The sequence below is a fragment of the Glycine soja genome, chromosome 7, assembly GCF_004193775.1.
Source record: "Glycine soja cultivar W05 chromosome 7, ASM419377v2, whole genome shotgun sequence".
Lineage (NCBI taxonomy): Eukaryota > Viridiplantae > Streptophyta > Magnoliopsida > Fabales > Fabaceae > Glycine > Glycine soja.
Window position 1 is genome coordinate 36,292,198 of NC_041008.1, and position 14,846 is coordinate 36,307,043.

General features: G+C 37.7%; 1 protein-coding gene across 1 annotated transcript; it reads left to right on the plus strand.

Annotated features, from left to right (window-relative positions):
• The first annotated feature begins 2,726 nt into the window (after positions 1-2,726).
• LOC114417654 lies at positions 2,727-3,857 on the plus strand. The gene is made up of 2 exons (XM_028382754.1): positions 2,727-3,057; positions 3,429-3,857. Exons 1-2 carry the CDS (start codon positions 2,796-2,798, stop codon positions 3,695-3,697), a joined length of 531 nt encoding a protein of 176 aa, XP_028238555.1. The 5' UTR covers positions 2,727-2,795; the 3' UTR covers positions 3,698-3,857.
• Positions 3,858-14,846: the final 10,989 nt, after the last annotated feature.

Below are 14,846 nucleotides of genomic sequence, written 5' to 3' on the forward strand. Positions count from 1 at the left end.
TTTAGCAATTTTTAGTGAAATCATTGTCTATTTTGTTTGTTTTGTAGATTTATTGGTGTTTTGGTTTTTTGCATGATTCTGGTTTTGGTTGTTTTCGACAATGTAGGCCTCGTTATGGTTTGTTTACATGGTTCTAGTTCCTAGATAAGCATGGTTTTGGTTCCTCATTATTGTTTGACAAAGTGTACTTAATGTCATGTTTATATTGTAAATGAAGTTTAGAAACGATGGATGAACATCAATAGAACTGGATGGAAATTACTAACGCAATGATAAAGATTAACAAAAAAGCAGAGGAAATGTTCAACATTGTTCATGTTATGGATCAGGTTAGAAATTTCAACACTATTCTCAAATAAAAATGACATGATATAACACTTTTGCTTATATTACTTTGTTTGTTAAATGTAGTCTTACGGTGAAGTCAGTAGGTCATTTTCTATAAGATAGAATGATGAACTAGAGCCTACTTGGCATCTGCTACACTCTAGTGGCAACATGCACTCTGTCACATATCACCAAGATCTGGTGAGCCTAGCTGTACTTGCTGGATGGACAAAACTTAGAGAATTCTATGGGCTCACTAAAATCATCAGGTGACCTTGACCCACTATGGACAGAGTGTTTTCCTCCTCATCATTTTCAAAAGCACCTTTGAACCAAAAGTTTACCCTAAATGACACTTCTTGTACCACCAAGTTCCTAATTCAAACCCTTTTAAAGTCCTCATGAATGAGTACAAAGTGACTTGCAACAGTTTGGTGAGCAACTAAGCACTCATCTTTATGTCAAATTTTCAAATCATATAGATATCTAATATGAATTTCATGTTAATTTTAGGATGTGTCGAGCACCATGTACTCATTTATGAAAGCTGCAAGATTCACCATCTGAACTTGGAAGGGACTACAGAGAGCAGGATAGTTTATAATCATCATAGAAAGACTACAAAAATTGAAAATGGATGGAGGAATTTTGTACAATCACAGAATTTTCTTTCTGGAACTCAAATATAACTTATAACTTTGTTTTATTTTGGCTTTGTTTGTAATTAAAGCACATTACTACTCTAATATTATCAATTTGTAAATTTTTGTTTATAAGTTATTTTGTGAGAAATATTGAAACATGTTGAACACACTTATGGTATATATATTTTTTTTATAAATGTTTATAACTACTCTTGGTGCATGATATATTGATATACTTTGTTTATAACTTTTGGTGCATGCATGGCTAATTTTATGTGTTTTTTATAACTTTGAATGATAAGATGTGATATGAATCAATTACAGATTGTTAATTAGAAAAACAAATAAGATATCAAAAAAATCATAAAACAACATCGGTTTTATGAAAAAATTGATGTTGTCACTAAACAGCAACCTCGATTTTATGAAAAGTCGATGTTGTCAGTAAATAATGACATCGATTTTTTGAAAACCCAACATTATTTTTTGCTAAAATAATATTTATTTTTAAACAACCGATGTTAACGTTGATACTTTAACGTCAATAGTTTTAATATCAATTAATAACCGATATTAAAAATCCTTAAAAACTGATATGAAAAACTTATTTTCTAATAGTATTAGGTCTGTCACCGATTGAGAATTTAAAATTCACTTGTAATCAGACATAAAAGATGAATTGTTCCTGTCATATATACAATTGAATAGAAATTAAAAAAAAATAGATGAGATGAAGAGTAAATTAAAGATTTTTCTTAAATGTATTTCTGATACTACTTATGTAACTAGTAATTAAAAATAAATCTCTCAACATATATATATATATATATATATATATATATATATATATATATATATATATATATATATATATATGTATATGTATGTATGTAATCTTCTTAATCACTTGTATTTTTTTTCTTTATCTTTAAACAAGAAACGAAATTATCAATAATTAAAAATAAACTTATATTATAATTTAAACTATTCATCACAAATCTAAAATATAATTTATATATTTAAAAAATATTTATTCATTATGAATTAAATATATAAGAATAATCATTTATCATGTGCAATCTAGCGACTAAAATACTAGTGATCATGAAAAAGAGATGCATGTGTGAGATCTATATCATTAATCCAAGTCATGGACTAATTATGAATATTACTATATTTTGAAAAGAAAAATATTTTAAACAGAAAACTTAAGGGATAAATAAGTTAAATTAATACTAAAAAATAAAACGAGTTAAAAGAAAAATGATTAACTATATATCTTAAAACAAATTATACTGAATCTGATTCCCACATTTATTGTATAGAAGCCAAGACATATGTTATAAGCATAATTTAGTTTAGATGTTGATAATTACGTAGTTCCTCTCTTATGATCACCATTCAAAATACATGAAAAACATACACTAACACATCTCCATGCATTTTCCTTATATATTAACAAAAAACAATATTAGTTATTTATTCAGGTGAAATACATGTTCCATAAAAGAGACCAAGGGTGGAAGAAAAGTTGACGGCCAGGGGTCACACACACAACTATTCAGATTCCAACTATTTCCAATAGTACACCAATTGAAAGTGAACTTTCAACCAACAAAATATTAAAAGTTGATTTGGCCATTTTGCACCACCATATCACATTGGAGTCAAACCCATAATAATTCACGTGTCTCTCTTTTTCCCTTCACTCTCCCTATATAAACACCCATTAACCCCAGCAATTGGACCAACAACACCAACCAAATCTTACTTTACATTTTTCACATTAGTTTTCTTATTTTGTTTAGCCACACCTCTGAGACCATGGGTGCGAAGTTTGGACATGGAGTGATGATACTATTTGTTATAAGTGCTTCAATGTTTTCGATGAGCATGGCCAACAAGGACTGGTCCTTTGGTTTCAACTACACTGATTGGTGGTCTAGATTCGGGAATCATGCTCAGAACAAAACACAACAACCACCCAGGCAGATACTTGTGGGTGGTTCTGAGCATTGGCACTACGGTTTCAACTACACCGATTGGGCCTTCAAGAATGCACCATTTTACCTCAATGATACTCTAGGTGAGTTTTCTAGTAAAACATGAGTATACTACCTTCAATATCAATACTATTTAATTAGTATTGCAAAATTAAGTTGGGAAGAATTCATTATATTTACATATACATTTAGAGTGCATGTAAATACTAAGAATCCATTTGATTAGTTAGTCAAGCAAGATGTCTGAGTTGTTATAAATCCAACGATATTTGTTATAGATTCATACAAATAAAAAAAATACAAGTAAATATGCTTTGTCAGCTTAAAAAGAATAATTAGTTGCCATTAAAGTATGTCACGTTAATTAGTTGAGTTATATATGCCATGGTGATTAGTTGCCATTGAAGTATATATGCTAGCACATGGACATGAATTGATTGAATTTGTGATGTAGTTTTCAAATATGATGCTCCAAATGCCACCAGTTTCCCACACAGTGTGTACATGATCAAAAGTTTTGGGAGCTTCATGAAGTGTGACATTGAAAAGGCTAAAATGTTAGCAAATCCCACGCAAGGTACAGGAGAGAGCTTCAAGTTTGTGTTGAAGAGGTGGCAGCCTCACTACTTTGCCTGTGGTGAGCGAAACGGCTTCCATTGCAACAACGGCACCATGAAGTTCGCTGTGATGCCAATGCTTCGTCCCTTCTGGCGGTGGCCATGATAAAAAAAAATGCACCACCGCAATTAGTTATTATGTTTTTTTCCTTATATATTATGTATTCAGATTTTGGCAAATAAAAGTATAAAACTGTAGTTCTATACTGATTTTATTTTTTTTATCAATTTAATGATATTAGTTTTCAGTGTTGTATTGCAATTAATTCAATATATTATCAACAACGGTTGACACAAGTGATTGTTGCTTATGTTCGTTATCCAAATGGTTTAGGATTTGAATCCTCACCTTAGGTATGGAATTGGATTTGAATCCTGACGAATGTTAGTTAGTGCACTTTCGACCGGAGCTATTTCATACCAATTAGGATGGTTAGAAAAAAAATCCACTAAATTGATGAAAACTCAAGAGGAGAACAAGCAAGAAGGAGTTGCTTGTTTTTGCTTAGACCTTTTAAACAAATTAGATTAACATGAAATAGTTTTTATTGAAGCGACAGATATTCCCGTCGGTAACATATCCGTAGGTAAGCATGCACGTTAATCTGTATATAAGTTAACTTTTAATGTTAGACACAAAATAGTTGGCAACCACAAAGACTAAAATTCGTAGGTTTTCAATTCATACCTCTGTCGTCATTCGCTATTTTTCAGGTTCATATCTTCTTTTCTTCTGCCATCTCCACTTTCTTGTTCGACTCTTTTCTTCATTATATTATATCGTTGTTAATTAGGGTTTCCTTTTTTCTTTTTGGTTGTTGGTGTGAGTGAGCTTCATTTATGAGTTGGGGTGTTGTGTTGCGGCTTCGAGCGAGTCATTGTGCTGCTGTTAGTGTTTTTTTTCGTTTGCGAATAACAAAGCCCCATACACACTATTAGAAAATATGCTTTCTACATCGGTTATTTATGACTTTAAACATCGGTTTTTGAACCGATGTTAAAAGTACCGACGTTGATAGTATTATCGTTAACATCGGTATTTTAAAAACCGATGTTAACGTAAAATTACCAACATCGGTTATATAAATAACCGATGCTGCTAATATGAATTACACCCAAAAAAATGTATATTAATGTTGAAAGTTAACATCGATTTTTACAAAAAACCGATGTTAACGAATGTGTTACTATTGACAGTTAACATCGATTTTTTAAAAAACCGATGTTAACGAATTTGTTAATGTTGACAGTTAACATCGGTTGTTTGTAAAAAACCGATGTTAACGAATGTGTTATTATTGACATTTAACATCGGTTTTTTAAAAAACCGATGTTAACGAATTTGTTAATGTTGACAGTTAACATCGGTTGTTTGTAAAAAACCGATGTTAACGAATGTGTTACTATTGACAGTTAACATCGGTTTTTTGAAAAAACCGATGTTAAGAAATGTGCTACTATTGACAGTTAACATCGGTTTTTTGTTAACGAATGTGCTACTATTGACAATTAACATCGGTTTTTTTAAAAAACCGATGTTAACAGTTAACATCGATTTTCTGTAAAAAAAAAACCAATGTTAACGAATGTGTTATTATTGACAGTTAACATCGGTTTTCTATAAAAAAAACCGATGTTGTTTTCAGGAATTTTTTTTAAAATAATGTCTCTGTTTTTACAAAAAAACCAAAATTTAACCTGTAAATTGAAAATCAGACCACACAGCACACAACATATATCATTTGCATTCTATTTTCAAATAGGTTTTAGCAAAAAACTAGCTATCAACAAAGGTTATTCAATGTTAAGATGAAACAACAATTATAGAAAATGTAATGCAAAGTATGTAAACTAATTAAGTAACCTAAAGTTACATAGTTGTCTAACATCCTATGTTTGATTTCTAACTTTTAGATAATATTGTGCCCACTAGATGCGAAACGCCTTGAATCTCTCTGCTTCCAATGGTCTAACTTCATTAAAATACTGCATAATCAAATAAAAAAATACATTAATAATGTAATAACAATTATAAGAAAACCAACTTTGTTTGAAATAAACAATTACCGTCTCACAATTATTCCTGAAAGATCCTAAGATTATCGTGGACATCCAGTGCATCACGTAGTAGCCACATTCAGGGATTCCTTTTTGTCTATTACAGTAAATACATAATGAAATTTGGATATTAATTAAACGTTAACTACAATTAGTGTACACACACATAAAATATATATAAGTAGAACTTTTATTTAAATCACTTACCTTAACAACAATCCACCTAGCAGCAGCCTTGGATTTCGGTTGTGGAGTATCATCAAGTCCTTTCAAAGCACTAGTGTTGAATATGAGAAACATTAAAATATTGATGTTGTTGAGTTATGCCAATGAAAATGTATTGAAAACAATACTGACCTGTTAATTATTCCCTTAAGGTAGTTGTCTGGCCTGTTATGTAAAGAACAAAATTAGACAACTAGGTTTTCCTTAGGGAGAATGACAACCATTTGCTAGTGTCCATTGCAGTAGAGACGAATATGGGTTATTGTAGTAGTATAGATTATTTAAATTCAATTATTGTGTTTGACTTACCCATTCAGGTAATCTCCAAGGTAAACATCTCGTTTTGAACTCTGTATCCAACTCTTGATGTAACTTTCGGATTCAAATTATGATTGCCCAGATCTCTGAATGGACTGTGGCTCGAGGAATCCATACACATCAGAATTCCCCGCTCGCACACTTGTCTCAGTCAGATGATTGTGTTGTTAAGTGAAAGTTAATTCTGTATGAATTTAAAACAATTACTTTGGTAATTAATAGTAATCTAAAATGACTTACAAAATCCACAACTGTATAACAGATATGCTGACACATTGACCACCGTGTGCAATTTCAGAGAGATCTTCATGCTTTATATAAAACGGGAAGTTTTGATTAAACACCCCGAATATGGTAGCATCCCACATAACCTGGAGAGGCTTCAAAAACAGTTGTGGGATGGTGAATGTCATCAGGTACAAGGGATTATCGACCTCTTCATCCGGGCTTTCTGGAGGTTTTGTTGGAGACACAGCTGTCTGTTGATAAAACATAGTTAATTAGCAAGTTTTGATTACAGTGAACAAATTAATTGAAATAAATAAACATATAATCAGAGCAAAATACATGTTCTGATAAATGCTTCACAAGATGTGTTGGCCAAGCAAGGAAGGTGTTAAGTGTCTGCCCCACTAAGGTAACCTCGTCAGTGGGTACAGGAACGAGAGCCTCTGCATCTTTAACCTCCTCAACACCAACCTTGACTTGGCCATGCAACAAAGGGATGTTGTGAACTGTTGTGGATCCCTCATAAAGTCTTCCTAGGGCAACTAGGCGGGAAGGATTTTCTTCAATGTATAGCCCGCATTTGTCTGAGTCACCCGTTCCTGGATCGTTCCCTAAGGGAGCAACACAACTCTCCTTTGTGCTGGCACGAGGACCTGAGGGACCAACCTCTGGCTATGGAGGTAGTGCAAGCCCCTGTGATTGCATCTGAGACTGAAACTGAGACTGCATCTGGCTGAAGGATGCCATCATCTTTCGAGTCACTTTTTCTGTGATTGACTCCTCCAGTTGGTTAGCTGTTCTAGGTCTTCAGGAGGCATGGAGAAAGAACTGCGAGACGTTCGTGAAGCCGATCCAAAGTATTGTTTTATGGTGACACCGGCTCCAATAGCACGAACACGGCCAGGGTGCTCTGGTCGCCCAATGGCAGCAGTCAGGATATCCTGACGTCCATGGGGGACGAACGATCCCTATGACGCCTGCTCGTCCAAAGAATCCTGTACCGAACACATATTTGTCCAAGGAATTCACAGAATACACAAAGATAATTACAATTATTAATTAAAAATGACTTACAATCCTGTCATCTATTTCCTTTGTTGCCTCGGACGTCATCTATCCAGTTTTCTTCGTGCGAGCCATCTTCCATTTCACGTGGCGTCTGATGCGAGATGGAGGGTCAATGATGCCCTCAGTGCTTCCAGACTGGGCAGCTTCTTCTAGTCTTTTCTTTGTCTTCTCAGCCATGAGCCTTTCTTCTAAATATTCATAACCCCCACGAGACAATACATGGGGGGCAGTGTTTTGCTTCTGGGAGGCCTGTGCCTTTTTTCGCACATCCTGCAAAAGTTTAACATTAATGAAAATGATTATTACAATAAATTATAAGAAGTGATTTTGTTGTGGAAAACAACTAAAATGACAAAGTACATACCTCCCATGAGGGGTTTCTACGGGTCTGACAAAACTGGGTCTATTTCTCCTTGCTAATGCCATATTTTTCACAGACAATGTCGTCCACACCGTCCTTGTCAACTACAAGTGCCCATTTCCTAGTCAAGTCAGATTTAAACTACCTCTAGCGCTCGCCGACAATCTAAAGAATTTTCTTCTTTGTCCAACTGTCAGAAGCTTCAGGAATTTCAAATTCCGCCTAACAAACAATAAATTAGGTTTTATTGTAATTAAATAACAAATTTAGACTATTAAAGAAAATCAACGAAGAAAACTCAATTACCTGAATATCCTCCTATATCAAATCCTTCTGAGCAGTAAGGACTTCCTTCCAGGTGTCATATGTCACGTCGACCTTATCACGAGCGACAATCCCCAAATATGTTCTTAATTTCTTCTTGTGGGGACAGTCGGCCTTGCCGGTAGTAGGATCGACGTTGACCACAGGTCTTTCTGCCCCAGGTGGTCTAGTGGCCAATGATCATAGCCGTGTCGCCTTGCGTGTCCGCTTCAACGTAGATGGAGACGCTGATGCGTCTGCAGGAGGAGGAGGAAGAGGAGGAGGAGGCGAGGCCGGTGGAGTAGCCATGGTCCTTTAAAGAGAAAAAGTTGAGTTAGTTAATATCATCAAAAAACACTGTATGAGTTATGCAAATGAATGTACCGAAATGAAATACTATATTAGAAAATTACGTTAGACGATGTTATTTAATTCTCCTTCATCATGATCATTACGATTAGCATGAACGTCGTCAGCTTCTTCTTCTCCGACGCTGTTAGAAGTCATTTGTGTAGACAAAGGACTAACATAAGTGTCCATGTATGAATCATCATCTTCTACATTAACACCAATTGTTTTCCCGTGTAGAACCACAGACCACCTTTCTTCACAAGGGTCTTGCACATAAAATACTTGCTTAGCTTGTTCTGCCATGATGAAAGGGTCATTCTGGAAAGCTAGTTTCTTTAGGTCTACCAACATAAATCCTACATCATCAGGCCGCACACCGATGTTGTTGTCAACCCACTTACATTTGAAAACAGAAACAGTAAATTTGACATGGTTAAGCTCTTATATTTCATCAATGAATCCAAAGTAAGGGATTGAAGCTACACAGGGATTGTCATCATGTACAGTTGCAAAGTGTTGAGATTCAACCCTTAGGGTGACCCCGCTGTTTTGCATTGTACTTTTGTCGTCTTGTGCTTTTGTGTAAAAGGAATACTTGTTTATGTCGTATCCTTGCCAAGTTATAACATTTCTTTTAGGCCCATGAGCTAGCTTTCTTAATGTTTCAAAAGCATTTTCGTCAGCAAAGATTGTATCTTTAAACCAATCAGAGAAAGTCTTGTTATGATTTTTCAAGACCCAGTTCTTTGACATTTTTGGATTACTTTGTTTGACTAAACGTTCATGCTGAACTATGTATGGCAAAACTTCATTACTGTTGTTCAACACATACAAGTGAGCTTGTAATAAATCTTCTACACTTTGAGTGATAACATGCAGTCCTCTTGAACCCTTACCGCCTACTCTGTCGTCATGGAGAGACTCAGGAAGGCTAACAGGTTTAGCCTTTTCAATGTACTCTGAACAAAATTCAACGTCTTCTTCTGCGATGTACCTTTCAACAATAGATGCTTCTGGGCGATGTAGATTCTTGGTATACCCTTTTAAGATCTTCATGTAGCACTCAACCGGGTACATCCAGCACAGATAAACAGAACCATAACATTTGATTTCTCTGACCAGATGAACAATTAAGTGGACCATGATGTCAAAGAAAGCAGGAGAAAAATACATCTCCAACTGGCACAGTATAATTGCAGCCTCGTTTTCTAGGTCATTAAACTTGACCGGATCAAGGACTTTGCTGCATATGGCATTGAAAAAAAAGCATAGGCGAGTTATGGATAACCTGACTTTGTTAGGAAAAATGTCTCGTATGGCCACGGCTAACAATTGTTGCATCAACACATGACAATCATGAGACTTTAATCCCACCAGCTTAAGCTCCTTGAACTGCACAAGGCTTTTAATATTTGAATAGTATCCTTGTGGGACTTTAACCCGGCACAGACACTGGCACAAACTGATCTTCTCCTTTCTGGATAAAGTATGACAAGCTGGAGGCAAGTATATTTTTTTACCATCAGACCTTGGATGCAACTGTGATCGTATGCCCATGTCAGCTAGATCTTGACGGGTATTTAGACCATCTTTCGTCTTGCCCTGAATGTTAAGGAGTGTCCCAATCACACTGTCACATACATTTTTCTCTACATGCATAACATCAATACAATGTCTAACATCTAGATCAGACCAGTACGGAAGATCAAAGAAAATTGACCTCTTCTTCCATATGCAACTCTTACTTTTATCCTTCTTTTGGGTCTTTCCAAATACAGTATGTCATACCCTAATTTCGTCCGGGGACCTGTGCTTGGTGGCATGCAACTTGTGTTTGGTCATTTTGAGGTGCTTGGCACCCATCATTAGGCAATTTGTGAAATTCCGTGACGTGCCGGAAATCAAAAGAAAATATTGATGCACAATCCGTAAGGTTCCGTGACACACCGGAAATCAAAAGGAAGCATCGTTGCACAATTAGTGAGGTTCTGTAACATTCCGTAAGTCAAAAAGGGGATGATTATGTAATCCGCAAGGTTCCGTAACATTACGGAAAGAAAACAAGTATCGTTACGAAATTCGTAAGTTTCCGTAACTTTACGAAAAAAGAATCACCAAAAAAGGCAGGGGGTGTATTTAGTAAAAATGGGGGTGCAAATAGCAACCAGGCCCACTTGGGCCCTTCAGAAGATTCCTCCAGAAGGCTGTTGTTTCTGGAGGAAGCAACCTTGCTCGCCTAGGTGAGCTGAGCTCGCTTGGGCGAGCTGGGTGGCAAGCTTCTCCCCCAATTTTCTATAAATAGGGGGAGAAGTGAAGTAGAAAAGGGTTCAGCCCCTTAGGCACTTCTCTCTTTCTCGAAATAGCTGAGGAAAATTAGTTCCGTGAAGAAAATCCAAGCCGAGGCGCTTCCGTAACATTTCCGTAACGTTTTCGTGAGTAATTTACGCGAAGATTCTCGACCGTTCTTCAAGATTCATCGTTCGTTCTTCGCTTTCTTCAGTCTTCAACGGGTAAGTACCTCAAACCAAGATTTTCAATTCATTCTATGTACCCGTGGTGGTCCACATTTTGTTTCATGTATTTTTATTCTCGTTTACATCTACTTTCTGTACATCCTTTTGACGTGCTTAAGCCATTTATTTAAGTCATTTCTCGCTTAATCTAAAAATAAAATAAATTTCCACCGATCGTTTGAATTGTATCATCCGTTAAATTCAGTTAAAATGAATTTCGACCGTTCAGTCGTGCCGTAACCACATTGGAAATCAAAAAAAGAGGTAAAATAATAATAAAAAAAATGTACCTTTTAGTAAAATAAAGCGAAAAATCAATCGGACGTTTTCTCTTTGGGATTTCTCATTCTTAAATGAATTGACTAATAACTAAAGTGAAACTAAGGCTAAAATCAACTCGCCTAGTCAAGCTCGTCCACAAAAATAGGATTTTGAAAGTTTATCATTTCTGTTTCTTACTGAGTAAAATGGATCATTTTTAAGGTCCAACGCCTTAAAATGATCACCTTTCAAGTAAAAAAGAATCACTTGATTCACGCATAAGAAAGAACTACGTAGGTCTGATTTCCTCATCCCAAATTGAGGAATACGTAGGAGCAAAGGGAAACACCCTTGTCGACCACAAAAAGAGGAAAAATATAAAAAGGGTATAAAAGATATAAGAACGTAAAAGGGAACGTAAAAATCTAAGTCATGTTTGCACATTTGATTAAAGGCTGCCGTCTCTTATGACGGACGTGTGGGGTGCTAATACCTTCCCCGTGCGTAAATACAACTCCCGAGCCTTTCACTTAAAAGTTCGTAGATCGCGTCTTTTCCGGTTTTTCCGACGTTTTCCTCAAATAAACGTTGGTGGCGACTCCGCGTGTATTCCTTTTGTGGAACACGCATCCCGCGAGTCTCGCGTCGCCCTCCCGCCGAAGGGTAGGTTGCGACAGTTGGCGACTCCACTGGGGACGATTTTTAGAGAGTTAGGCCATTTAATCTTGTGCAATGTTTTATCATGACTTTCTCCTTTGTTGGTTTCCCTTTATTTGTCTTATGTTCTTGTGTATATAAACTCTTTGTTGCTTTTAGTGCGTTTTAAAATGTATGCATGAGGTAAATATTTATTCATTTAATGCACACAAACACCAACACTATTTGCACACACTGTGAGTTGAAAAAGGGCCCTATACCCGGGTTCGTGGGAACATAAGGAGTGGAGGTGAATCTGTGATCATGCTAGGTCTCCGACTTGCTTGATTACAGTGAACCCTCATCTAGAGTTTTTCTCTTTGAAAACATATTGTTGCTAGTAGTCCCTACTGCTGCAGTATGTTCTTCGAAGGGGATGATACCTCTAGAAACCATCAAGAGAGATATGTCTACCTTGGGGGTTATCACTAAAAGCCTAGTTAGCTCTCTCCCTTATAGGTCCCTTGAATAGGGGGACGGAGCGGACACGCTGCGTGCCATTTTTCACACTCCCATGCATAAGTGTCACGTACCCTTTTGCTTATATTTTGTGAATATTGTCATACTGTACATTCCCGTGTTGCGCCTTTCGCATATGCATCACGCACATTGGAAAACCAACGGACGGTCCGAGTCACCTTCTTTAATACATACGTCGGGCACTTTGCTACCCCAAGATGTTGTATCTAAGAAGGAGACAATTTCCCGGGCTCCTGTGTTAACAAATTGCATTTGTGTCATATTTCCTCATGCATTCATCCATTCCACCCATGATAGATGTTGGAGTTTTGATTCGAGCCGATTTTTGTTCACTTTAGTAAAACATGGGATCAAGTCAAATGCCTTCGCTTAAAAAGAGGTTCTATTAAGTTAAGGTCAAGAGCCTAGGGACCACCAGTCTAAAGGAGTTAGGGCAGTTAATGGGTCAGCTCCAGCGGCAAGTTTTTCGCAAAGATTACAGTAAAATCTGGGACTTAGCCATGGTAGAAGTCTCTACATATTGCCTCCCTTGCCTAGTATTATGATCAGCCGATGAGGTGCTTCACCTTTGGGAACTTCCAGCTATCACCCATGGTAGAAGAATTTGAAGAGATCCTAGGGTGTCCTCTAGGGGGGAGGAAACCATACCTCTTCACAAGGATCTATCCCTCATTAGCTAGAATTTCCAAGATAGTCCAAATCTCGGCGCAGGAATTAGACCACAGGAAGCAAGTCGAAAATGGGGTGGTTGGAATACCGAGAAAATATTTGGAGGCAAAAGCAAGAATCTTGGCAGGTAAAGGCGAGTGGGTCCCGTTCATAGATATTCTCGCACTGTTGATTTTCGGAGGAGTCCTCTTTCCGAATGTGGATGGGTTAGTGGACTTGGCAGCGATCGACGTTTTTCTCGCCTATCATAACCACAAGGAAAGCCCGGTTGTCGCTCTGCTAGCCGACCTATATGACACCTTCGACCGAAGATGTGAAGAGAGCAATGCAAGGATTGTTTGTTGTACTCCAGCTCTTTATGTAGGGTTAGTTTCACACCTTTTTCGCCAAGAGGTGAGGCATGCTTGCCCGCTAGAAAGTCACCGTTCATGCACAGAGAAAGGAGGGGCAAATTGGGACCAACTCTTAGCAAGCAAAGAAGGAGCATCTATCAACTGGTTCCCTCGATGGAAGGAAGGAAGAACCAGAGTTCTTATTTCATGCGGAGGATTTCCAAATGTTCCCTTGATGGGGACGAGGGGTTGCATCAGCTACAATCCCGTTCTTGCAATAAGACAACTTGGCTACCCTATGAGAGGGGCGCCACTAGAGGATGAGCTCGCGCCTGTCATTTCATGAGGCTTTAATAAGACCAACGTGGAGACACTTCAGAAGGTCCGCAAGGCATGGGGGGTGGTACAAAAGAAGGACAAAGAGCTCAGAGGCAGTGGGCCCATTGGTGGCTACCGTGAGTGGTTGAAAGCCCACGTGCAAGGTTTGGATTGGCTCCCAAGTTTGAGAACCGCTAAAAGGGAGGAAGTTGAGGCACCGGAGGAAGACGAAGAGGTGCAGGCTCTTAGGACAGAACTCGAGCAAGCTCAAACAGTCAAAGAAAGGTTCAAATCAGTAGCTCTTAAAATCCGAAAGGAGAATACCGAACTGAGAGATATAAATATAGCTACCACCAAGGCTTTGGAACAAGAGACCAAGAGGGCTCGTAGGGAAGAGCACGGCCGGAACAAGTTCCGAGGGGCTCTGTGGGGTAGTAACAACGAGCTTAAACTCTGGAGGGAGGAAAGGGACCAATCGCGGGTAGACAGGATGAGTTGAAGGCTTGCTCGAGGTCCAAGAGAAGTTTGTCTTAGCGTTTATGCGAGACAGAGACCAACATGTTAGCCATCATCACCAAGTACCAAGAGGAACTAAGTCTAGCCACGGCCCACGAGCATAGAGTGGCGGACGAGTATGCCCAAGTGTACGCGGAAAAGGAGGCTAGAGGAAGGGTGATCGACTCGTTACACCAAGAGGCAACCATGTGGATGGACCGATTTGCTTTTACCTAGGACGGGAGTCAAGAACTTCCTCGATTGCTAGCCAAGGCCAAAGCAATGGCGAACACCTACTTCGCTCCCGAGGAGATCCACAGACTTCTCAGCTATTGCCAGCATAGGATAGACTTAATGGCCCATATGATTAGAAACCGCCAGGAAGTTTGTATTGTCGCTCAAATCTTGACTAGTTATAAACTTTCTGAATAAAATGAGTTTATCGCGCGTTTTACTCCAAAGATCAGTGCGAATCAAATCACTCCCGCATTTTATCTCTAGCATGCATAAGCATCTCTTCATGGCATCATAATGAACATATTGTTCCTGCATTTGTCCGTTATCATATTCCAGCATCAC